This window comes from Neolamprologus multifasciatus, chromosome 6 (genome assembly GCF_963576455.1).
Source record: "Neolamprologus multifasciatus chromosome 6, fNeoMul1.2, whole genome shotgun sequence".
Classification (NCBI taxonomy): domain Eukaryota; kingdom Metazoa; phylum Chordata; class Actinopteri; order Cichliformes; family Cichlidae; genus Neolamprologus; species Neolamprologus multifasciatus.
In genome coordinates, this window is record NC_140444.1 from 15,150,179 (window position 1) to 15,176,218 (window position 26,040).

Genomic DNA, 26,040 nt, shown 5'->3' on the forward strand with positions numbered 1-26,040 from the left:
ACTCCCCGTGACAGTTGCTTCAGGTGAAAGAAGTTTCTTTGAATCTTATTAAATCTTTCATCTAATTCACTAGAGATGCTGTCAGCGCCGGTGCCTACACCGAGGACTGAGTCAGAAAGTCATTGCATGCAAGTCTGTGATCTGAAGTTAAAGCTTCCAGGTTCCAGTTTTGATTGTGAAGCTGCTTCCTTGTCACCAGGGGTCGCCACAGTGGGCATCTCCGCAAGGCAGGTTTTCTTTTTTTTTCAGATACTGGATGCCATTTTGCTAATCATATGTAAACAATCAACCTGCTTTTGCCACCTAAATATATATATATTTTAAAAACTGTTTATTTGGAGACCTATAGACGTTTGTGTTATCATTTGTTGCACTTCGGTCACCCAAAGCCTAGAGCAAGCATTAAACAAATCAACGCCTCACTTGGACAGTTCACAAACACAAAATCTTTGTCCTGCTGGCTAAACTGGCTAAAAAATCAAAATGGCATTCTCGGAGGAAACTGGGACTGCATGGTGACCAGTTCCTGTTTACATTTCAAAGCGATGCATGCAAACTTGCTGTGAAGTGAATACACATGGTTGTCTGTTTGTATTAAGCTCATGGATTGACTGGCAACTCGTCCAGTGTGGAACCACCATCATCCTGCAGTGGTTGAGAAAATGGATGGTTCATGGTTTCCCATTTCTTAGATGTATGAACAACGGCTTTTGAGAGGAACGGTTAAGACGGCAACATAAACAGCGCGCATAAACAGAGTAAAGGTAATTTACAGAGTAACAGGTAATTTATTATTATTTTTTATAATGAAGATCATTTAACCAGCTGTCCTGGTTTCCACTGACAGACTACAAAGTAAATAGCCTAATACAAAGTTAATACAAAAAACTAGGTGATTAAACACTGATGACAATGACACCTATAATGAGTTTCATTAATGTTTGTATTAATTACAGTGACTCAGTGCCTGGAGCACTAATGAAACCAGGTCATGTTGAAAAAAAGTAAAAATGTTTAGTCCTAATTAATAAATACTCACACAGAAATCTTATAGACTTTGTTTTTGAAACAACAGCTTTTGCTCTCCTTCCAGTATTAGCACAGCCAGTATATCAATGCTAATGAACAACGTCAACATATATCAGAAATACCAGAGACAAACTATCAGCAGCTTGTTTTTTTTAATGAGTAGTCTTTTACAGTTTGGAGAGAGCCTAGTAGCTTGCTACCAGCTGGTTAGCTGTTCATTTTGATTTTCAAGGTTTAATGCTAAGCTAGTCCCCTCCAGAAATGTTACACACAACATTTCTGATGAAATTCAGAACATAAAAAAAACCCCTAATTATTCTGAAAGCTGAACTGTTTCCCCCTTGAAGCAATCTTGGCTAATAGTTCCAAATAAAATTTATAGTTTCTATGAAACAAAATAAAGATCCTGCTGTCAGATATCAACTTTAAGAAACGTTTTAAAGTTAGCTGCCCATGTGACCACCTCTCTGAGCTGCTTTTAACATAACAGCTCTGTTTTAGGCTCCAACACTCTGCTGCCAGTGCATCTGTGTTTATACTGGTCTAGTACTGTTGAGACCCATTTGCACTGTTTCTGTACCCAGACATGGCCATTTATAGGTGTCAGAATAAAACCCCATAACTCGGTTTTAATGTCCAAAGCCTGGGCAACACTCAGGTATGCAGTCCAAGAAGCAATGACTTGGGGCAGGAGTACAAAAGTACAAAACTGGTCAAGAAATTCCAAAAAACAGAAGTTACAGGCCAAAAACAGTAGTCCAAAAAAAAAACCCCAAAAAAACTAGCAGGTCTCACAAAGAAGAATAAAATGTTCAGAAAGATGTTGAGAGAGTCTAGGAGGAAAGACGGGGAAGCACGACTGTATAAATGCCACTAATTAGGTCAATGGTAGCAGGTGTGGCAGAAACAAAGGAAGGTGGTATATAGAACTGGCACTAATAATACCAGGTAAGTGAGAACTTCAGTTCTGCTGTTTCTTCTAGAAAATATTGATACTTGTCAGGAATATGATGTACTTTGATAAGCTTTATGATAAGGATAAGCTTTGATAAGAATTATTGGGTAACAGTGTTGTTTCCCAGAAGTTCCTGATCTCTGAAAGCTGCTGCAACTAAACCATCAAATGACTTCAAAGACTCATCCTGGAACCTAAAATACTGTCTACACGTAATCGACAGTTTATCTGTTTGTTCAGATATGATTACAGTGGCTCCTGAAACAAGTATAAACACTTAATACGTAGTTTTCTTTCTTTTTTTTGTATTTCATACATGATGACATCCTGGTAGGTTGTTCCACAGGGGAAAGCTTTTTGCCATTTATTTAAGACAGGAAAAAAACACTTGTGAGCAGAAAAACCTAACAAGATGTTACTCTGAAACGGTGTGCGATGTTTTTATCCGCTGGGAATGGCGTTAGCTCTGGGGACACAACCGAGAGTGATAAAGGACTTAATTGAGACTTTTAACAGAACAAAGTTAAATCTCCACAACAGATTGAATTTTAGCAAAGCAACATTTTCCTAATTATTCCATGCATGCACTTTCACTCAGACTCTCCTGGATAAAAATATTATACTCCTGCTTATATTTACAGAAATCGCCCTGGAGACTATAACTGCTGTGTGGAAAGTAAATATTTTTGGCTGTAGCTCATGCTGGTTTGTGTTCCCTGTGGGAGTTTGCTGCCTTCTAGCAATCTCCTGGCATCCATCTTTACTGTCATGCACAGATCACAGCTCTGTTTTGTGTCCCATCCTCTCAATACAATGAAAGTCCATCACAGATCTGCTGAGGTTTATATCACTGTGATTTTGTTTGAAGTAGTGTATATATAGTGCATCTATACATTATAAGAGAAGGCAGAGAAGCACAGAGTTATCATTTTTCTGATACCAACAAGGCTGTCGGAAGAGTTTTGTGCATGTGCATTTCCAGTGCCTCTGCCCACCCCAAGATAATCCGCGATTTCTCTTTCCATGTAGCCTTGGGCTGATCAAAGCTTCTTTCTGCTGTAGAAGAGTCCCAAGGCTGTCTCTCTCTCTCACACACACACTCTGATTCATAACAATCCTTGCTATAATTAAAGCTCATGTCTATTTTTGAGCATCACACTTATTAAAAACACATTTCGCTGCAGTGTTTCATAAACCAGAGGTCAACACTTAATATAGGCCATACTTGCATATAAAATTTCATTAAGAAGAGGGGATTCTTCAAAGTGTGATCTTTGTTGGAACGAGCAGCAGATTCACTTGAGGCTTTATTTTCCGAAACATCAATTTCATAGCTCTAAAAATTCCTGTCGTAAATCCTCTTACTTTTTTACACGCCACAAATCTGTGAGGTTCACTGCATTTCTGTGATTGACTTGATGCTATACATCTTTTTTTGTGAAGCCCACTTCCCTGACATGTCTACTGCAGTTGGTGAATTTCAGCTCTTTCAGAAAGTGAAGCTTTCACAAAAACTCAAAATAGCGACTTAAAAGACATCAAATTTTTTTTTGCATCGATTCAAGAATCATTTGTGCTTCACAGGAAGTACAAAGTACTCCTGAAAATATCAGTATTTATGATCTATATATGGCACCTGCATAACTGTACATAGGAAAGGGTAGGTAAGACAATACATGAGATGAAACAATATTTGTTTTAACAAATCATGATGTTACTGATACTATCACAATATACTTTTTGATTTTTTACTTTACCACAAACCACCTTTATATTGACTCGTATAATCATCAGTAGTCAGAGCCTGTAACTTTGTAATCCAGATTATGCTGCACATTAAAATGAATGTACGGTGTAATCCTGCATGTGCGATCTAATGCATATGCTATCCTGTCGTGGATTATTCCTGCTGTAAGGTACACGAGAGTCAGGGAGGTCTGAGTGAAGGACGATCTGCACACACAGAGTGATGGCGAGCGTTATCTGGCAGATTAAGCGAAAACTCCGCTGTGGGTGAACCTAAGCTGCTCATGAGCCCAAATGTTAACTAAACAGAACAGGTGACTGAACCATGAAATAGCATTACTGTCTGTGTTTATGCTCAAGCTAGGTTTTCCATCTTCACAAAGCTGGCTCACCCGATTGCAGTAACTTACACTGACCCAAACGTCGTTAGGAATGCATCACTGGTACCAGGTTGGACCCTTTTTGCTGCCACAACTGCATTAATTCTTCATGGCATAGATTCAACAAGGTGCAGGAAACATCTCTCAGGTCCATATTGAAATGATGGGGAAAAACACAGGATGCAGATGTGTCCACTACACATCCATGATGCAGATCAACAGTTCCACAACATCCTCCGGTGCTCCATTAGATTCAGAGTTAATGACTGTTGAGGCCACGTGAGTACACGAAATCAGTTTGACATGACTTGAGCTTTGTGACATGGTGGATTATGTAGCTCTGAAAAATACATGATAATTATAACTAAAACTAAACACTCACTAAACCCTCACACCATCTTCTGAATTTGGCAGTAATTTGATTTAAAGCACACTTCAAAATCTGCACAAGCTGACCAATTTTTGTCCAGATTAAAGGTGCCCACGGGTCTTTCTCGCTGAAGACATTTCAACTGCAGTCAAAGCAGAGGTGTAAATAATAAATTGAATTTCATTTCGGTGCTTTACTTTCAGGATCCTGGAATATTGTGATTCCAGCTCACTGTCACACTGTCATGCTTTACTGAGTTGCTTGAATAAAGCAGCACCATTGGTAATGCTATTAGTAACACCTGTGCTTTTCCTACTATGACAAGTTGAAATGACTGCTGTGAAAAAAGAGACTGTGAAGCTTTAGGAGAACACTTGAATAACAGAGCTCACACATTTCCCCAGAATGAGAATTATCCGGTCGTTAAGTCTGACGTCACTAGCTGTGTCTGGGCCATATATCAAACGATCACTATGGCATTACTGAGAGTTAAAAAACTGTCTAAAGTCTTTCATCTTTAATAAAATGATCAGCGTTCTGATTCCATACTCTACCAGGTGTAACAATTGAGTTTAACATCCAGGCATCCATGAAAACGGAATTTATGACATTTAACGGAGTTAGAAGTTAGCAGGAAGTTAGCTCGCTAGCTTCTATCTAAATACAATATAGCATGTCCTGACTGCGGGGTTTTGGAAACAAATTAAAACGTACAGCTCTGTTATCACTTCCAACATAAATGAAGACAGAAAACTAAACAGCAGTGACGTTTGTAGGGTTACTGAAGTTTGGCTAGCTGGTATATAATGATGTGCTACGTGACCGCTAGCGACACAGCTATGTTAGCATAATATAAACAAGCTAACTTTTTTCTTTCTTTTTTCTTTTAACTTGGAGAGTCTAAAGATATACTTGAGACACATGATATGCCACTTAGGAGTCAGTATTATCTTGCCATGATATAAAGTTAATCCAATGTAAAAATGGTAAATGGATTGTACATATATCGCAGATTTCCACCTTAATGGAAAACTGCTTTCCAAGTGTTGGCCTTCCCATTTGGAGCACTCTGCCACTGGAATCAGAGGCTCCTGCTTTCTTAAATGAAGAAATATTAGAAATTGCATGTCAAGGGGAAAACATAGACAGAAGAGAACATCTTTGAAAAATTTAAAGGATCTACTCAGTGCAACTACAGCACTTTTTGATGTTGTACACCTGCAGAGTCCTGCAGTGGATGCAAAACATGTTGCAATAAAATGAAACACCTAATTTAAGAATAAATATAATCTCAGGTTCATTATTAGCAACATATCTATAATCTATATTCCATACAATCCCTGATACTTGACATATGTGTGCCAGGGCAGGGCACATTGTGATTAGATTATCAAAGATCATCAGGCCTTCAAGGAAAGGAATGTATTATATGTTACTTTTCTTAAAAGTAATGCATGTTACTTAATTACTGGGAGGAGATGGTAAGTTGTTACACTGCTTGTTACATCACTTTCTCAATACTCTGTCAAATGACCCAAAATGAATTGTCTAATAATTAGCCTCTGATTAATATTGTTAACTTCTATGGTCCAACACAGATCTCTATCTTAATGAAAACACGCATACGATCTTTCATTTAGTATTTACGTATGGAAAACAAAGTTGACAGCACGAAGGAAAAAAGAAACCATCCCGAAGAGACTTCAATCGCCAAAGTGATCCTAGTTTAGAAACATGAACAGGTAGAAATGGAGGCTACAAACTTGACTGCTCATCACTGCTTCATCACTGGATGCAGTTTCCACTTTACCATGACACTGTTCTGCTTTTGTGCAATAAAAGCAAATGTAATATCCATATTTTCACTCCTCAAAGCTATATCACTGCACCACTCCACCATTTTCCTCCTCCTGCACAAAACCCGAAATCAGCTAATTTTAGAAGTGCACAGTTTAAAAAAAGAAGAAGAAGAAGAAAAAAAAATTTGGTTGATGTTTTCTTCCTATGTGCCCGGCTCGCAGATAACTGAACCTTTGTAACACAAGTAACGACACAATTGTAACTGTAATGTTATTACTGAATTTAGTACAGTTTACATTTCAGTGCACTCCTTTTCTAATAAAATGTAATGGGATTACAGTAGCGTGTTACTTTATTTCCACTCAAAGCTGGTGCTGGCACTAAATCAAGCTAATGCTAGCTTATGCTAAATATGAGTAAGATGTTTTTGTTTGTTTTTTTGGGATTTTTGCTTTTGTTTTTTTTGTTTTTGTTTTTTTACAGTTGATTGGACTAAATGGATTGCTGGTTTAAATGATGGAACAAATCCTTTGTGATGTTTTTGGGATGACGTCATAAAAAGTAGATATTTTATATTTTTTATATTTTTAACCTCCTAGGACCTAGTGTCCACATATGTGGAGTCAAAGGAGCTTGCAAAGAAAAGCGTTTGGACTTCTTTAAGTTGCTTGAAGACATTTCACCTTTCATCCGAGAAGCTTCTTCAGTTCTAAGGTCAAATGGTGGGGAGTATCTATGGCAGTAGACATTCATGCACTGGGCGGTGCATGTCCAACATACATAGTGCAACATAGTTGCCACATTCAATTCAATTCAATTTCAATTCAATTTTATTTATATAGCGCCAGATCACAACAAATGTCGCCTCAAGGCGCTTCATAGATACAGAGAAAAGCCCAACAATCATATGACCCCCTATGAGCAAGCACTTTGGCGACAGTGGGAAGGAAAAACTCCCTTTTAACAGGAAGAAACCTCCGGCAGAACCAGGCTCAGGGAGGGGCGGCCATCTGCTGCGACCGGTTGGGATGAGAGAAGGAAGACAGGATAAAGACATGCTGTGGAAGAGAGACAGAGATTAATAACAGATACGATTCAATACAGAGAGGTCTGTTAATACATAGTGAGTGAGAAAGGTGACTGGAAAGGAAAAACTCAATGCATCATGGGAATCCCCCGGCAGCCTACATCTATTGCAGCATAACTAAGGGAGGATTCAGGGTCACCTGGTCCAGCCCTAACTATATGCTTTAGCAAAAAGGAAGGTTTTAAGCCTAATCTTAAAAGTAGAGATAGTGTCTGTCTCCTGAATCCAAACTGGAAGCTGGTTCCACAGAAGAGGGGCCTGAAAACTGAAGGCTCTCCCTCCCATTCTACTTTTAAATACTCTAGGAACAACAAGTAGGCCTGCAGAGCGGGAGCGAAGTGCTCTAATAGGGTGATATGGTACTACAAGGTCATTAAGATAAGATGGGGCCTGATTATTTAAGACCTTGTATGTGAGGAGCAGGATTTTGAATTCAATTCTGGATTTAACAGGAAGCCAATGAAGGGAAGCCAAAACAGGAGAAATATGCTCTCTCTTTCTAGTCCCTGTCAGTACTCTTGCTGCAGCATTTTGGATTAACTGAAGGCTTTTCAGTGAGTTTTTTGGACATCCTGATAATAATGAATTGCAGTAGTCTAGCCTGGAAGTAATAAATGCATGAACTAGTTTTTCAGCGTCACTCTGAGACAGGATATTTCTAATTTTAGAGATGTTGCGCAAATGGAAGAACGCAGTCTTACATATTTGTTTAATATGTGCGTTGAAGGACATATCCTGGTCAAAAATGACTCCAAGGTTCCTCACAGTGTTACTGGAGGCCAAGGTAATGCCATCCAGAGTAAGAATCTGGTTAGATACCATATTTCTAAGCTTTTCAGCGCCGAGTACAATGACCTCAGTTTTATCTGAGTTAAGAAGCAGAAAGTTAGTGGCCATCCAAGTCTTTATGTCTTTAAGACATTCCTGCAGTTTAACTAATTGGTGTGTGTTATCTGGCATCAACACATTGTTCCAATGAGCAGCAGCGACCAGTGTTTATCTACTGTAGTTGCTTATTTCTACATATGTGGATAAGACCTGAGAGTACGGTGCAGATGGAAGCTTCATATTTTTTTCCATTCAAATCATACACAGCCTCTTTAACCCTGGAGAACCCATGGGGTCAGATCCGACCCCATTGGTTTACTAGTAAGTAAGTATTGTCCCTGATCTTATCTTTTGCTTCAAGTGAGACAAGTATGTGGATGTCAAAGTAAGAGTCTGGTTCTATTTCTGGATCTTTCAGACAGGAGATGTCATGAAAATTGTGGATCATTCTTGGGGCTTCACATATAATGAGTGACACAAGAAGCCATTAGTTCTGAAGAGCTTCCTTTCAGACATTTGAGATATGATCATGTTGATGTTTTAAAAAAAAGCTGGCAGACAAACCTTAAGATCTACTGAAATGTCCTCCCCCTCCCCCTGAGGACATTGAACTTGGCTGTTAAAATAAAATTTCTTTTTCAGTTCAGATTCCTTCAAACTTTATTCAGAATGAAGTTTGATCAGTACTAGAAAAGGCATCATTTTCTGCTTTCCATGTACTGGAGATTTTCAGTATCTGCTAGTGAACACTTCAGTTTATTGTGTTTCACTGTGGGTAATTGCCACTTTGTGTCTTTGTGTCTCCCTGTTTTTGCTTCCTAGTTGTCTGGCTTGTTTGCTTTGTTATTATGTGATCTGGTCAGTTTGTGACAGGCATGTAAGGCTGATTCAGACATCAGAGAAAAAGTGTTGGAGGGAAGTTAAAAGATGCTCTCATTCCTGTCCTTTTCAAAGGAGCCTATTCATCTCCTCAGCCCTCCCTCTGTGCACCCTCACTGGGCAGAATGAACACTAAGGCCTCCTATCTACCAGCTTGCAGCTCCTCTGCTGTCTTTTATCCTATCTTCTTGCAGTTGTTTTTGTTGTTTTTTTTTAAGCAGCTTGAAAGAAGATAAGAAGAAAGAGACAATTTGGAAATGACTCTCCTTAAATCCCTGTTTTTAACTGACTGAATTGACCTTGAATTTTATTTTCAAATGTATTTGTTCTGATGCATGTCAGTCTTGGAGGTCACATTTAAAAAGTCAGCTATTCCTGTTGGCAGACTCTTCTGTGGTCACTTTGACAAATATGAAGAGAATAACCTCAAAGGTACAATACCAATATAAATCAATACACCCAGTATCAGCCCATTGAGCACAATGTGATGGTCAACAGTGCAAAAGCAGCTGTAACCTTGTACAAAATCTTACCAATAAAGTGTAACTGTGAGATTGGTTTGTAACTGCTAAGAAGCCAGGGGTCGAGCGTTTCTTTCCTTCTTTTTTTAAGTGGTTAGATGATAGCGTTCTTAAAATAGACGGGGATTTACAGGGTGGAAGCAACAGTCTGAAAGGTCACAACAAAGATGCATGTAAAATGCCAAGGGAGCATCATCTAATTGGAGCAGATCAGGTTAAAAAACAGGTGAAAATCTTTCTAAAATAATAGGATGAGCTGGGCTGGAGAGAGGAAATTGGAACAGCTGGTGGAGCAGGAGGAAAAATATCATTTATAGTGTCAAATAACACCCTAAGATTACCTAGACTCTTCAGAACCAGTTTGAGAAGTGCCTCAGATCATAAAAACAAATGATGATGATCAGACTGTCTTAGAACATTTAAACAGGCAACTTTAATACTACTAACGCTACAGGTACTATGACTACTATATAACAATCATATTTTGATCACTGTAGTGCATTTATGTTTATGTTTGTTCCCAAACTCCTCTTAGATAGCTGGTTAAATGTTGATGAAATATAGGATAATCATATTTGTGACATATTTTTGGTTATTGAGTAAATTTGAGAAACAAAGCAATTTTTTTTTTCTGTGTACCTTTTTATATAGAAACTGTGTGACCGGGGCCGGTTTATAAACTCACACGATTTTTACACATTTAAATCCAGCGTAACTTTTACACATTCACATGCACGTTACACATATGTTTGAAAGGTCACCAGAGAATTTAAGAATTGGCAAGTTCTTATTTCCTGTTTGGCGCACCGTTACCATTCTGTGCCATTAACTGAGGGTGAAAGATGGTCCCAACCATGGTCAAATAAAAGGTCACAAGTAGTTGCTGTGAACGCGACTTTTCATTCCATTGAGCTAACATATTGCCTCGTATTTTTAGTAATTTTCATCTTAATTTCTATTTTTTAAATTAAAAACCTCCGTTATTGTTATCAATGTGAGGCTTAAATTGTCTGACCTGTAATAAAATGTGGTAATTTGTGCCCTTTCCTCTCTCAGTGGCCGTGTAAACGTGCAGTTTTAAACACTGCTCAAAATACATATTATTATTATATATAGTATATATCAAAAATAAAATGTTACTCAAACATCCAACAAAAAGTTGGTATGACCACAGCTTTTCTCAGCTTGGTGCGGTTTTTGAACAAATCTCGGATGAATTGCTGTCACTGAAAGCACTTCACGGATGTACGCTGGTGCTTGTCCATGAAGAGCTCTAAAAGTCAAAATCAGAACCTTAAAGTGGGCCCTGAAGTTAATAGGCAGCCAGTGCGACAGAATTATCAATGCTGTGATATGTGAGTACTTGGAAGGCTTAGTAAGGATTCTCACAGCGGTGCTCTGAACAACCTGCAGACACTCCAAGGAGGTTTTCTTACGACAAGTGCACAGAGAGTGACATTATTTGCAGTGTGAAGGCATTTTCAGCTACAGTGCTGTTTTAGATGCGACTGCTGAGGGGTTGAAACTGTGAAATTTTCTAATACTACATAAAAACAAATGTAGATACTGCCCCCCCCCCCCCCCATTCCTTAAAAACTATTTTAATTTTGTTTGTTTTTTTTTTACAGCATCCTCTCATGAGCATCAGCTGACTGTTACTCTGCAGTTAGCAGTTTATTTACCATTTTATCTCTGCATTTGCCTAACACTCCTGTTACCACCTCTGCTGCCTTTTTAAATCAGGTTCTTTCCTATTTTTTCCTATTTCTTGCTCACTCTGCCTCTTATTCATTCTCTTCCTCATTACTGCAGCTCCCCGAGGGGATCCTAATCAGTTTTAGCTGGCCTCACCTGCACCAGCTAAGGAAGAGGATGGGAGAAGGAACACATGCACATAGGGAGGGAAGGAAAAAGGAAATGATTGAAAGAAGAGTGTAGGCGAGAGATGGGTGAGAAAAAGAAGAAATGGTTAGAGAGGAGATAAGAGTAGAGGACTGCTGTGAGGTTGGGCAGGTACAAAGATGTAAGAAATGAATTTGAAAATATAAGCACATGCATATGTGCACGCACACCCCTGCTTAGGTGTTCTGTGCACAGCTTGTTATACGCTGCTTTGAGCCACACATGGCCCGCTTTCTCATTTATAGATGACTGGGAGGGGCTGGAGAGATGGGCTGGAGGAAGAAAGAGAGGGGGATTTTTTTCTCCCTTTCTCACCTGTTCACTTGAGGCATTTGCCATTGATTTGCTTCTCTGTAAATATTTGAGCGGCTCTTTTATTTACACACTGATTATTTATTCAGGCTCACGTCGATGCTCAGGAGGAGTCAGCCAATTACCTTTGCATTATTGACGAGGATAGTTTCGGCCTCTTGTGACTACAATCTCTTCCTCCCTTTCTCCTTCTTTCCTCCTTCTCTTTCTTACAATTATGTCTTCTCCTTCTTTGTTCCCTCCCATCTTTTTTTTAATGTTTCTCACAATTTCTAACAGCTTAACTGCCTTTTATGGCTCTTATTTTTCACTCGCCCACTCTGCTGGGTTCGGACATATTTAAATACAAAACACGAGTGATGACAGCCCCATCACACCATGTCACAAATTAACAATGACTAATACATACATACACACAACAGCTTTCTTTTGTTCTCAGCGTCTGTCAGCCCTGGCGTTCAAGCACACTAGAGGTGTAAATCCCCAATCACTGCGTCATTTCGCTGCCAGATTTGTATTCAATTTGTATATTCACTTTTCCCACAGCGTCACTATTCAAAGGAACCTCAGTACATATAGCAGGAGGTGAACACTTCATCACTTACAGTCAAAATTTTATTAGGGCAACCAACAACGTTTTTAAATTGGAGACACGTAAAGGTGTTCTTAGATTGCCAGTCTAGAAGACAAGGGGCAAAACATTTCAAAGTAGCTAAGCTGCTGAAAGCAAAGGTTTTCAGTTTCCCACATTTTTATCATTTAACGTGCATGCATACAGACCCTTGTTCCACCTTTTATAATCGATCTGTACATGTTTGGGTCCAACTCTGCACACAGCCAAGAAGAGGATGCAGTTCAGGCAAGGGGCAGCCAATTATAATAATATTGCCTTAAAGATTCAAGCTAAAAAAGCATTTATTCAAAGAGTGACTCAAATGAGGCATTGCATCAAAGCCCATTATAAGATAACTAAGGGTTATTTTGAACTGTGACTTATGCACAGCCAAGACTCTAAGAATAAAAACATAGAACTGGAAATTAACCTAACATGTTTAGCCATCATTTTCAGTGTGGAGGGTGAATTTTAAAAAAAAAAGTGTATCGTTACCAATGTTGCAAGGTTTTCCTAACACAGTCTCAAACAGGAGATAAACCAAAACCAAATCATCGCCAATGACAAGACTGTCACCCCTCCTCCCTTTTTCAAATGGGACCATTTTCTCTCAGCTATCAAGTTTGCTGCAGTTGGTGCATCAAAGCACAAATGCAAAAGGACACTTTTATAATGCCAGATGCTTCTGACAAAACTGTTGCGTTTAACACCCTACAATGAGAACACCTTGTCAACAGTAATGCAGACTGTCTTCAGTTCAGCAGTAAAGTTGGCACGTGTTGCTACATCAAGCTGTTGCCTACATTTGTACACAGGCTAAGATTCTGACTTTAAATATCCCAACAATGGCCTCTGATGTCTGTGTGGAGGTTTTTGCTGCTAGAAACTACAGATCCAATCACTAACAATACACTATAGTCAGTTTAAATGTTCATGAACTGTAAACCTTCAACGAATCCATGCATATTTAGGCAGAAACCAAGCGGTCTCGAGTGTGAATTATCTGTGTTGACACAGCAGGGGAAGTTTCTTTACAGAAGGAAAGAGTTGGATAACAGCGCATGAGAGGCGAACGGGAAATTGACGCGCTCCACCTTGATATGAAAAGCCCAGCGGGGATCGGACCACATGACTAAAAGCTCCGGATACATCCTTCTCCTCTACTTCAAAAGGCAGTCAGCTTCATTAAAGTGCTGCGCGAGAAAAACACTGGAGAAGTACTACAAAGAGATGAGTGTTTGTCTTTACATTGAGCTCACACTTCCTCTTACTTTCACACATTGACACAGCTAGCCTCATTCACATATATGAAGTAAACCACACAGAAATGTAACGGCTAACGTGGTTTTTATAATCAGTGGCTTTAAATGGACAAAGACGTGTGCAGAGGTGAAAATCAGAGGAAGGGGCAATTAAAATCAGTCTGCGTGTCTGAGTGTCAGACTCCCACACAGACATGCACACAGGTTTGGTGGGCAAATTGGACCTCAGAGAACTCCGAGAGAAATGACACACAAAAACCGCACAATAGAGAGGACAAGAGGGCAAGGGAAGAAAAGGGTAAGAAATCAAAGTTTGGATTTAGGTTGAAAGCTGACTTTATGAGTTTAGACCAGGGGTGGGCAATCTCAGTCCACGAGGGCCGGTGTCCCTGCAGGTTTTAGATGTGTCCTCGAACCAACACAGCTGATTTAAATGGCTAAATTAGCTCATCAACATGTCCTGAAGTTCTCCAGAGGTCTGGTAACGAACTAACAGTGTTGGGAAGGTTACTTTTAAAATGTATTCCATTACAGAATACATGCCCCAAAATGTATTCTGTAACGTATTCAGTTACGTTACTCAATGAGAGTAACGTATTCTGAATACTTTGGATTACTCAATATATTATCATGCTTTTTACAACTACGTGAATGTACTATTGCTGTGATTTATTACTATAACTGAAGGTCCGCGGCTCCGAACCATAGTAAAGGGACCTCTGGCTAATACTGCGGGTTCAGTGTTGGGCTCGTAGCCGAAAAATAGCTTTACTTTGTTGTCTGGGTCAACTTTGCTAGCGAGAGACAGAGAGAGGCGTTGAAAGGCTGCGCCAACGGAACTTATTGTTTTGGAGGAAAATACGAACAAAGCGTACAGTCGAGTCTTAATAGCTTACTTACAACTGGGCTCCTCAGGTACTGTTCTTGGCTGCAGTGGTTATTATTATATTTACATGCTTCTAGCTCCCGTTTTTGCTCACAGATAACTCATACTTTTCCACTCTCCTACAGACACATAACGAGTATGGCAGTCCATTCTCCCTGCAGCACGGACTACACTGCCCATGATTCTACATTCTTTAGAGCTATACCTGTAGCATAGCTTAGCACAACAACAACAACAAAAAGGTGCTCTCTCACCCAGGAAACACGCAGAGAGAGAGCGTTACCCTGTAACCATGGCAACCGTAACACTGCCACCTGGAACAACAGAACATAGCTGTCAAACAAAACCCAAACAGTCCTGACCCGCGACAATATGAAACAGGAAAGTACCACCGTGTAATCCATTTATTTCAACAAAGTAGCTGTATTCTAAATACCACCTTTTTAAACGGTAACTGTAACGGAATACAGTTACTCATATTTTGTATTTTAAATACGTAACGGCGGTATATGTATTCCGTTACTCCCCAACACTGCGAACTAATCATGTGATTCAGGTGTGTTGACCCAAGATGACATCTAAAACCTGCAGGGACACCGGCCCTCGTGGACTGAGATTGCCCACCCCTGGTTTAGACAATACAGAAAGTGTGTGGTATATAGTGAATTTTTACAATTTTTTCATAAATTCCTACAGAGATGTAAAGAGCGCATGTATTTGTGTGCGCAGGCTGCTATGACTGTCAAACTCATGTCAAACTGAAGCTGAATAATGGCAGGTTCTGACAAACATGTTTCCCATAAATTTATATATTTATTATCTTTGTTAGCTCCATAATTATTCGGCTGTGTACATCAATCTGTTCCTGTACTGATTAATTATTGTTTAAACTGAATAAATAATATGCTTGGATGTGGTTCTAATTCAAATTTCTTAACAGCTGACAGACCAAATAGGACTGATAACAAGCTCATTAATGCTGCTTTGTAGATACAGTCGCCCACACAGCCTGGAAACACTGAAAACAAGACACTAACATAAACAAGAATGAGACGCTGATGTGGTCAGAACACACACACACACACAAAGTATATTTCTTCCAGTGTTGAACTTTAGTGTCATTCTTAGGTACTTCAGCTTAGCTTGAATATGTTACGTCCTTTCTGATTTGGTTGTAGTTTTGAGGGAGTTTATTGTAATTAATATTCACTACATTTACCTGACAGCTGGAATTACTTACTGATCCCAAAATACATGTATCAGATCTGATTTCCTTATTAATGTATTAGCCAGCTGGCCAGTAAAAAGTAATACAAATTTCCATACACATTTTTTGTTGGTTCTTCAGTTTTCAGTTATCTTAGTTTGTCTGACTAACAGTGTGAAAAACAGATATATTCACTACTGACAACTCCACGGTTTTCCCTTAACCTCAGGTTAAGAGCCTCGGTGTCATCCTTGACAGCTCACTATCCTATAAATCTCACATCAATCATCTCACCCGTTCGGCCTATTTCCATCTACGCAACATTAACCGATTACGTCCTTCTGTTTCCATCTTTCGTTCATTCTTGTTCAGTCTCGTTACCTCCCGCATTGACTATTATAATTCTTTCTTACATGGTCTCCCCCCAAAATCCCTCCATAAGCTTCAACCGGTTCAAAACTCTGCTGCCTGCATTATTACCAGAACCCCCTCCTACCAGCACATCACCCTTGTCCTTCAGGAACTTCACTGGCTCCCTGTGAAATTCCAAATAGTATTCAAGCTTCTTCCGTTCAGCTTCAAGGCCCTTGCTCCTCCTTACCTTTCTGACCTGTTAAGCACTGCCTCTTCTGCGCGCTCACTTCGACCTTCTTCTTCTATTCAACTTGCTGTGCTTTCTTTCTGCCTCAGCAGAGCTTTCAGTTGCTCTGCTCCCAGGCTGTGGAACTCTCTACTCCAGGATATAAGAAACATTCTCTCCACCAGTTTAAATCTCAACTCAAAACCTGTTCAAGTCTGCATATTCACTGTGAACTTAATATTTGTTTATCTTGTTTTTGTTATTGTTCTTCATTTTGTCATGTTCTACTATGTGTTTTACTCTATTGTTAAGTATCCTTGGGAGTCTAAGGTCCTTCTAAAGAAAAGCATCTGGAGTTCTTTAGGTTTCTTGAAGACATTTCACCTCTCATCCAAGAAGCTTCTTCAGTTCTCATTTTAGCTATTTATTGGATAAAATCTCCAAAAAAAAGCAAAGCATAAAAGTCTGTTGAGAGCCAGTGTCTGTAAAATGCAAGCTTCAATGTCACATTTTTGCTATACATCAAATTGATCTACCATTTCCAAACTTTCTGTTCAGACATTTTACTCCACCGGCTGTTCAAGGTTGCCTATTTGCATGAAGGCTACTTTGTGCAAATTGGGGAATCAGCACAAGTATAAAATCTCTGAAATTTGCAAAACAACATCTTGACTAACCACTGCTGATGTAAAATGGATAAAGATTCTGGAAGTGAATTTTTTTTTCCACTCAAAGTTGTTGATAAATGCCAAACAATATCCTATACTGGATTTTTTTTTTTCATAATATATAAGAACATTTGCCAAGGTTAAATGCAAAACATGTAACTTTTACTAAAAACAACTTGAAAAAAACAAAACAAAAATCAGTTTCTGAAATTATAAAAAATTAAACGAGGTCACGATAATTCCCAGATCCAGTACGTAGCTTATGAGAAAGAAAAGCAAAAGTGTAACTCATAATTAAAAACGGCAGAACCTGAGGTCGGTATCACAGAACACGATTTAGACCTTTTCAGGCATCTTCAGGGTTACCACTGAGGGCTGACCAAGGCTGCTGGGGTACATTGCCATGGTAACTCATGCATACTTTACCTTCTGTGTAGCAGGTGAAGAGGAAGGAAGTTTTCAAAGTAAGGTCAAACATTGTTGTCTTTCTTAAGAAATAAAGATTCTTATGGTCAACTTTATTAATTTTATTTCTTTTTAACAAAAGTTTTATCCTCCTATATGCCTTAATATACCATCCTAAAGTGAGTCACCTACTTGTGGAACCTCCATCAAATCTGAATGTAATATAATCCACAGAGAATAAAAAAAACACCTTATATACAGATAAATATTAATCTATTGCAATAAAAAATTGTAACCCATCTGAATCTGAGTATTTATACTCTTTTAGCTTTCACTTTCAGCATGTTTTGCTCCTTTTCTTCAAATAGACCTTTTTAATGTCGTTGGTCTTTTATTGCTGGAACACTTTCAGTCCCAGTTGAGATTCGGTGTGAAAAAAAGAAAAAAAAAAGGATGCAAAATCTCATAAAAATGAACTGTGGCTATTTAATTAACAATAATTTTCTTACATTTGATTGATAAATTGATGGCCTCATCAGTTCCAATTCGTTTGGCTGCTTAGAGGCTTAAAAAACATAAATCATGGGCGTTAAAGCTTGCTCTGATGTTGCATATGACACCAGACAAGAGCTGCCAGAGGGCGAGTGGGGCGGGGGTTGTACACTCTGGACAGCTCCCCACTCTGTCGCGGAGCCAACAGAGAGACAGACAGACGACCAATCACACCTACGAGCAGTTTGTTCCTAGATTGTGGGAGGAGGTAATCCACAGAGACACAGGGAACATGCAAAATCCACGCACAAAAAAGTGGCCAGCCAGATGGTGGATTTGATCCCAGGACCTTCTCACTGTGAGGCAACAGTACTAACCCACTGAAATTTGGAAAAAAAATTCAAATAAATAATAATAATAATAAAAATAATCACACGTGCACCTGCCTATTGAACAAAAAGCAAAATCAGAAATATTTTTACTGAGAATTTTAGTCACCTGCGAGGCTCCTTTAAGCAGGAAGGCAGGTGAGCTGTTTTCACTGAAGGAGCCTTGATTAGGCATCACCATCGGTGATCAGCCATTGTCTGTGCAAAGGTTTCCCACTGTGGATTTGCATCTCAGGTAAAGTTTTTTTTTTTTTTTTCTTATCCTGTTAAAGAGAAAAAAAGATCCCGACTTCCACTACTATCAGATCTTTAGCCTTTAAAATCATCATAGAACAGTAACAGCTTCTTAGTAGAGAGGCAAAGAAATTCCTTTTTTGTCATTTTATTTCAAAATAAACACGCCGTTCGAAATGTTTATTTTGTGTAAGTCAGTCTGGGCGGCTCCTTCAGCTAAGAATCATTGTGGATACTAAAAACATTCTGCTGAAAATGTATCCTGAGGGTATTTAGAGGAATCCTGTTTACTGTATATGCTCATGCTCTGTATGACACATTCTCTTTCTCTCTCTCTCTCACACACACACATGCATGCACACACACACACACACACACACACACACACACACACACACACACACTTGTCCTTCAGACCCAAGTCAAGGTTTTTTGATGGGGGTCCTCCAAAGAACAGGAGTTGCAGCTGTTGAACAAAGTCCCCATATAGTTACCAGGCAGCCATGTGTTAAGTTTGAATGTCACCCTGAGAGCAGAGAAACACTATTAGAGAGATAGATGAAAGCTCTGAGTTTATTGGCTCAGATTAATATCTGATGGCTGTAATAAAACTATGCAGAGTCTTCAGTGGTGTGGTTTCACATGCCTCTGTACACCTGGTCCGTGACACTGAGACTATTAGAAGATATCAAATTAAGACAGTAACCACGTCTCACATTAATGGAGCTAAATTTACCTCAATTAGGTAAATATGAATCATATTCATAACCAATGTCCTTTTTTTTTTTTTTTACATAATTTACATCATTACAGGCTTTAAAGCCTCTGTGAAGGTGAAAGTATTGTAAGTTGATGCAGCTGCTGTAGGTGTGGAGGGAATTGTAATTTTCTGACTATCACTATTTTTTTTGGATGTCATGGCCAGAATCTCTCTGTAGGCTCTGTGTTTTCCTGGAGTCATGGATGTTCATCATAATATCCATGTGAAACCAGGCTTTTTAAAAATGTTTTTTTCTGTAAAGATTAAACAAACAAGCTGTAATGTATGAATTTACACTGATACTGTAAGCAGATTTGTTCAGGATTAATGGAGCCAGCTTAGCCCTTTTTTGGTTTTCCAGTGTATCTGCTATGAAATTTATCTTCATTACACAGCTTCATATTGAATGGTTTGTAGTGGGAGTGGCAATATTTTTTTTCCATCTAAGAATATGTCCAAAAATACGGACCTCCCTTGAAGTGGATCAATGAAGGTGAGAATAGAGCAACAAAAAGAAATCAAACACATAGTCCAGGCAGCGTTGTGTTTTCTTCAAAACCTTTTAGCTACGCAAATGTGCTTAGCTCTAGTGCTCAGCTTTTACTTCATGTGAATGAATGAATTTATGAGGTGACATCTTCAGACAGTATGCTCATAGATGTTACTGGAACCTTTCCATTGGCTGCAGCCAACGGCTGCTTCTTTCTCTCTGTGTCCACAGAGAGAAAGAAGTGATTTTCTGCACAGGGCCTAAGTGCTTTTTTATGATGATTGTAAATATTTCACTCAAGAAGATGGATGAATTGCTGAGATGAAATGTATTCATTGTAATTGGCTCTGGTGTTAAATTGAAATCACGGTGAGCTGGTGAATGGGGTGACATTTTTTCCCATGCCAGTACAGGTCAATGAGGATTTGATGAATCTTCTTTAACATTCACACTTTTGATTTATTATTCATTGAATTTTTCATTAGTCATTGGGATTCAGACCAACAGCACTGCTGTACCTCTAATCACACACACAACCCATACATATGACACACTGTCATAATCCGATAGTTAAAGTGTGTATCTACTACGCAGGTCTAGCACGAATTAGTTCCTATTATTACCAAGTTAAAGACGTACCAAACTGAAAAATTCAAATTCAAATTACTATTGATTGATATTTAATTTCATTAGCTATGCCACTTAATGCTCATTACACAAGTTTTGCACAAACTGTAAATACCAACTTGTCTTAAATTCTCTAAATATTAATACTTGCACATTTTCTATATGCTCATGTAAAGCTGAGGAGCATGAGCAAAAGAATTTCATTATGGGTAAATGTGGCTACACTCTTTATCTGTACATGACAATAAAACCTGAAACTGTTTAGGGTTGAGTAATTTAGTAATGTTACATTAGTTTTCACTATTGAAAGTGGAGTCATTCCTGCTCTAAAAACAGTTTACCTGCCGGACTCAGTGGAAATTGTGCATTCTTGTAATCTATTGTAACTTTTGAATTTTATCTCAATAACATCAGAATACAAACATCTTTACTGCTGCTACACATTTAAGGCATTCAGCTCAAACCTCAACGAGTGCAGCTATATAGTCAATGATACCAACAGTAACATATATACATACGCACAGACACATATTTGTTAGCCATGAATATATGAATATTTCATTAATTAACAGTTATTACGTGAGTTGTTGTTGTTTTTTTATCAGTATATAGTATATGTATAGTGCTTGACAACCCAGAGTAAGGTTTACAACAAAAATGGCCCAATTTAACATTTTTAAGACACATTTTTGACAGATTTATATATATATATATATATATATATATATATATATATATATATATATGTATATTTTTTTAAATACCTGTACTACCTGAAAAGCACCAGGTGGAGAAAGCACACCTGTGGTTTCATGGCTAACATACAGCCCTGTACAGAGTTGAGTAGGCTTTAGTAACAACAGAGCAAACACTGATTAAGTCAAAGACCGCATGAACTAGAGGAGATAGGGTGGCTGTGGTTAGCTTACAGATCCACTCTGACTATTTTTAGGCTAAAGTTACTTTAAATAGTGCACATTACATGATATTTGCTGACTGGATGGTACCAGCTGAGCAGTGAGCTCATGTAATCTGTACTGGTCAGAAATCCCTGTCCACAATGGCCAATTGGATTGCGTGTAGGTTTTGAATTTGACTTTATAACCAGACACTAAATTTAAGGATATACACAAAGCAATACATTTTTACCTTGTCACCTTATTTTTAGCTTATGAAATGCTAACTAAAGTCATGACAGCACTGAGGTCCAATTATTGAAGCACAACTGAGGTGAGTGTTAGAGGTGTCTAGGTATATGACAGGGCTAGGTTGGGCTACAAGAGACCCCCCCCCGCCCACACACACACCTTTAGTCAGACGTCTGAGAATGTAGGATACAAACACTACAAAGCAAGATTTTTTTGTCATGTCCTTTTAAAATGTTGCAAATTACTAAACAGGAGCTACTGTAAGTGGTTATGCAGAGGGTGCATTCAAGGATGCACACTTTTCTAAGATAACCACCTACCATACTGAAAAATTCTAACATCATCTGTAGCATTAAGCCCTAACTCACAGAATCAGCAGAAAGTTTAATTACTGACATTTGTTAATAAGTCTGTCTTTGTGGTCTACGTAGATACCATATTAGTCAGAATTCAAATCTTTGCAATTCACAGTACACAGTAAAAAATCAGATTGACAAAATCAGATCCTCCAGTCAGATGTCCACACTGAAGTTTGATTCTTTAATGCGACTTCCTGCACCTCCCTCTGTAGTGTGCTACCTCACTTCTTATAGACTGCTCCGAATTGTTTTGGCTGTCAGCTTTATGCGAAAAAGATCACGTCCTCCCTGAAGGTGGGTGAATAGGTGGAAATCTGGATGAATGTGAACGCTGGGATGATTTTAACAGATGGGATGAGAAGCAACCCTGGAGCATAATAAAGGTAGAAAGAACCTAAGTAAAGACCAGACACAATACAAAACCCACATTAGCATTTTGATCCATTCTTTTTTTTATTTTCTGATTTTTCCATCACAAAAGCCCGGAGGACTTTTTAAAAATCCAACTGAAGGCTCTAAAAGCTTATTTATTGAAAAATAATCTTGTGCCCTTTATCTTTGTCCTCTCTTCTCCTCTTTCGTTTTCTGACCAGAGATGATTGCATTGAGTGATGTTACCTCAGACTTGGGTTTCAGTCTGATAAATTATTCTGTCCATCACAGGAGGAGGGGAGAAAAAGCTGGGGAGATAACCTGGTTGTCCATCATCCTTTGTCCATGTGCAGAGAGGAGATTGGATATTGACCTGAGGTTGCCTTCTCCAAGCCAAGATATTTGAAGACTTTGTCATGGAATGACAGTGTAGTCCCAATACTCTGCAGTCACATGCTTTTAAAGGGTATATTTTTCAACTGGAACCCCTTATTTTGGTGGGATACAATTCCAAAAAAATGAAATGTTGTGTATAATATCATCAGTCAGCATCTTGCAGAAACTATTATCCTGTACGTTTTTGTGAAAGTCTTTCAGCTTTGTGAGCATTAACCCAGTCTCTGGACACTTGGAACCACTCGAATGCTATTTTAAAAAGGTTGTGGGTACTTTGAACATGTAACATATGTGAACCATTCGCAGAGCACCTCCTGTGCCACTTAAACCAATCTAATTAATGTAAATTGCCTCCCGAGGTGTTAGAACAACATTTAAGTGCTGCGTGTGCTCTGCAGAGATCTGCTCTGAATTTGCAAAAATAGGCAAGTGCTCTATTTATAATTATTAAGGTTGATTTGTGCGGTCCTTTAGCACAGAAGACAGTCATAAACTGTTTTTTTTATTTAAATGAAACTACTGGTTATAACTTATTTTGCCAGGACCAGCTGGCGTTTGTTTACTTATACCTTAAAAGGGGCGCGTGTAGTCTGTGGATGTTAATTACTCATATCACAGAAACTGTGAAGTTTCACAGCACTGTGCTAGGTTAAAAACAATGAAGGCAACACAATCCCAAGAATGAAAGCTCAGTGTTTTGCTTGCTTTGCCTGTGAGTCACTCTGCTGCAGGTGTAGCCAGTAAAAGATGCATTTCATGGCACATCTGCTTCTTGAACGGTCCACATGTTATGTGTTCAGTGTAGCCAAAGTGTCTCCAGTCTGTTGCAGTATAACATCTGTTATAACAACTACAGTCATCAAATATCGTCTGATACAACCCAGGCTCAGTTCCAGTGTAAACTCTTTAAATCCATGCATGCTTCTTCGTCACGAGCCTACATTTACTTTTCGAGAGAGGCTGGCTCTCTGCAACACCAGGTGATATGTCACAGCTCTACACTTTCTTCTCTTTCTCTTTGTCCATGTCTTTTCTGTCTGTCCTTCACGTGTTCTGTCATTATAGACAGTCTCTGCACAGCGCCACCTGCCCATGGCGGAAGTCCCTGCAGGGGCAAAGACGTCTGTATTTAGGGGAGTGTCCTGCACAGCTGAAGAGTAGCGGTTCCCTCTGAAGGCCACACTCCTGCCGCACCACCGAGAAAGCTGGCAAGATGTGGTTAATCTCAGAGTCTACAACTTCACACTGTACGTCCAACCTGAGGAGTGAAAAGAGCAGCAGAAATCTAAAAAAAGAGATCACTGAGATTTATCAAGAAGAAAAGACGAATAATAAAATTCACGGTTTCATCTCAGACATGTAACAGGAAAGTGGAACTGGCATTGACCTGAAAATAAACGGGAAGCAGAAACAAGGAATGGAAACAAGTTCACCACTTTAATCACAGACGAACCAACGGGAGGAACTCAAGGAAGTGAAAAAGCTTCGGGGAAGATGGAAAAACTATGGAGCAGGTATGAGGCATCAGCATGAAAAGACAAAGAGAAACAAAGAGGAGAGGCACTGTAAACCAAGACAGATAACAGAAACAGAAAAATACTCAAAGGATGAAGTAAGAGCAGAGAAAAGGAGTTAAGGCTGAAAGCAGTCAGGTGGGAAATGCTCGAAGGAGAGACTCAACTGCTGACAGGATTTCTGTCTTGGAGCTTGAGAAAAGGAGATGTCTGAAAGTGAAGTTTCTGGATCAGCAGCCATGGGCTGGTACAGTAAACTAAATAAATATCAGAGTCATGCTAAGGTCAGAGACGGCCTAAACTGTACTTAGTGTCAATCTTCGGTTTAAATAGAACGTTTTGAACTCTTAATCATCTCCAAAATCCAATTTGTTATGTTAAAACTTGTACAATAGAACCTTTTTCATTTCGGCCGGTTCAGTAGCTTCACAGCCTACAATCAGAACCACCATCCTTCAAAACCACAGCTACAGATATTATTGCATGGAGTCTTTTAGATCACTCGTCGTTGTTTAAATTTGTGTGACGTACACAAAGATTGCTTGGTTGTTTCAAATTCTCCTTTTAATTTAATTTAGACATGACAGACAGTGTTTCTACCACAGATGGTACTCCTCAGGTAACGCTGACAACATGTGATGAGGTGTTGCTTGGTAAGTTGTAGGAGTGGAGTGTTTGATGAGGAAAGCTTGATAGTTGGGACTAAACACTTAATTAAAGCCTCGCTAGCAGGCAGTTTGTACTCTCGGCTGACCTACCTGCACAGAGCCTCCTTGTTGTTGATGAAGCGAAAGTGAGCGGGTTCACAGATGAAACCAGCTGACTGGCAGGCGTCCACACAAGACTGGCCCTCTTGAGATACAAGCAGCCTGAGGGAGCTGAGAGGAGGCCAGGCAAGGGGAGCTGTCACATTGGATGCCCAGCCAAGAGCTGTAGTGTTGGGCAGGGGCACAAACAGAGGTCCCATCATCCTGCTGCCACCAGCAGACCCCTTTCTGGAGAGGTTGGCTGGAATGAACGGAGGCTCTGGGGCACAGAAATCCTGGAGGTGAAATAAATACAATAATTTTTAAAATCAAATAATTGTAGAACTGTAAAATATTACCAGACTAAATAAACCTGAGTCAGTTATTGCCTTTACAGTAAAGTAAAGTGGCACCAGGTAAGTTGGGCCTCCTGTCATTTGAGCAATCCTTTATAAGGCGCTGCTCCACTATCACAGTTACAGGCTATATCCAATAATGTAAGAAACTTTCATACAAGCTGCTTTTACCTAACGGCTGTACTCGAAAATGTGTCGACAACAAGAGCATAGAACCAGCTGCTTCTCAGGAGAACATCAGCAACAGCTTCAGTCCTACACAAGATGCCTTAAGCACTGAGTGTAGGTCACTCAATTCTGTGCCTTAAGGCATCCAAGCATGTGCATTTGTCAAGTGCAACACACACTCACTGAAGTTATCTGCAGTTACGCTGGTAAAATGAAAGCAAACAGACTTGAGGAGAACATGCACAGAGCACATGCTAATGCAGAGTTCTGCTTCTCAAAAGACACATTAATATTTTAAACCGATGGAGAGAAAGATGTTCACTCAAATGTTATTTCTAATTTTAAAGCACATGTGCAGTTGTGGCTTGGGAAGTTGCTCCAAATCAAAATATGGTTGTTTCTGATTAACGTAAGTTTAACAACAATAAGCACGGTGATCCAAGCATATAGAGTTATAGTTAAATGCAAATGGCAATTTTACATTTAAAAAAAGTGTTTTGAAAAAAATCATAAATATAAAAATATGATAAAACCTGTAACATGTGGAAAATGCGACAAA

At 39.1% G+C, this 26,040-nt stretch overlaps 1 protein-coding gene across 3 annotated transcripts in view; it reads right to left on the bottom strand.

Moving 5' to 3' along the window:
* Positions 1–779: 779 nt before the first annotated feature.
* The window catches only part of LOC146516677 (alpha-1,6-mannosylglycoprotein 6-beta-N-acetylglucosaminyltransferase B-like), a 134,025-nt gene continuing 108,764 nt past the window's right edge, over positions 780–26,040 (bottom strand). For all 3 annotated transcript variants that reach the window (XM_085162295.1, XM_085162294.1, XM_085162293.1), the window contains 2 exons: positions 24,970–25,253; positions 780–23,955 (listed from right to left, as the gene is read on the bottom strand). In XM_085162295.1, coding sequence (XP_085018421.1) covers positions 23,757–23,955; positions 24,970–25,253 — 483 coding nt within the window. In that variant the 3' untranslated portion in view covers positions 780–23,756. The remainder of the gene's footprint in view (positions 23,956–24,969; positions 25,254–26,040) is intronic.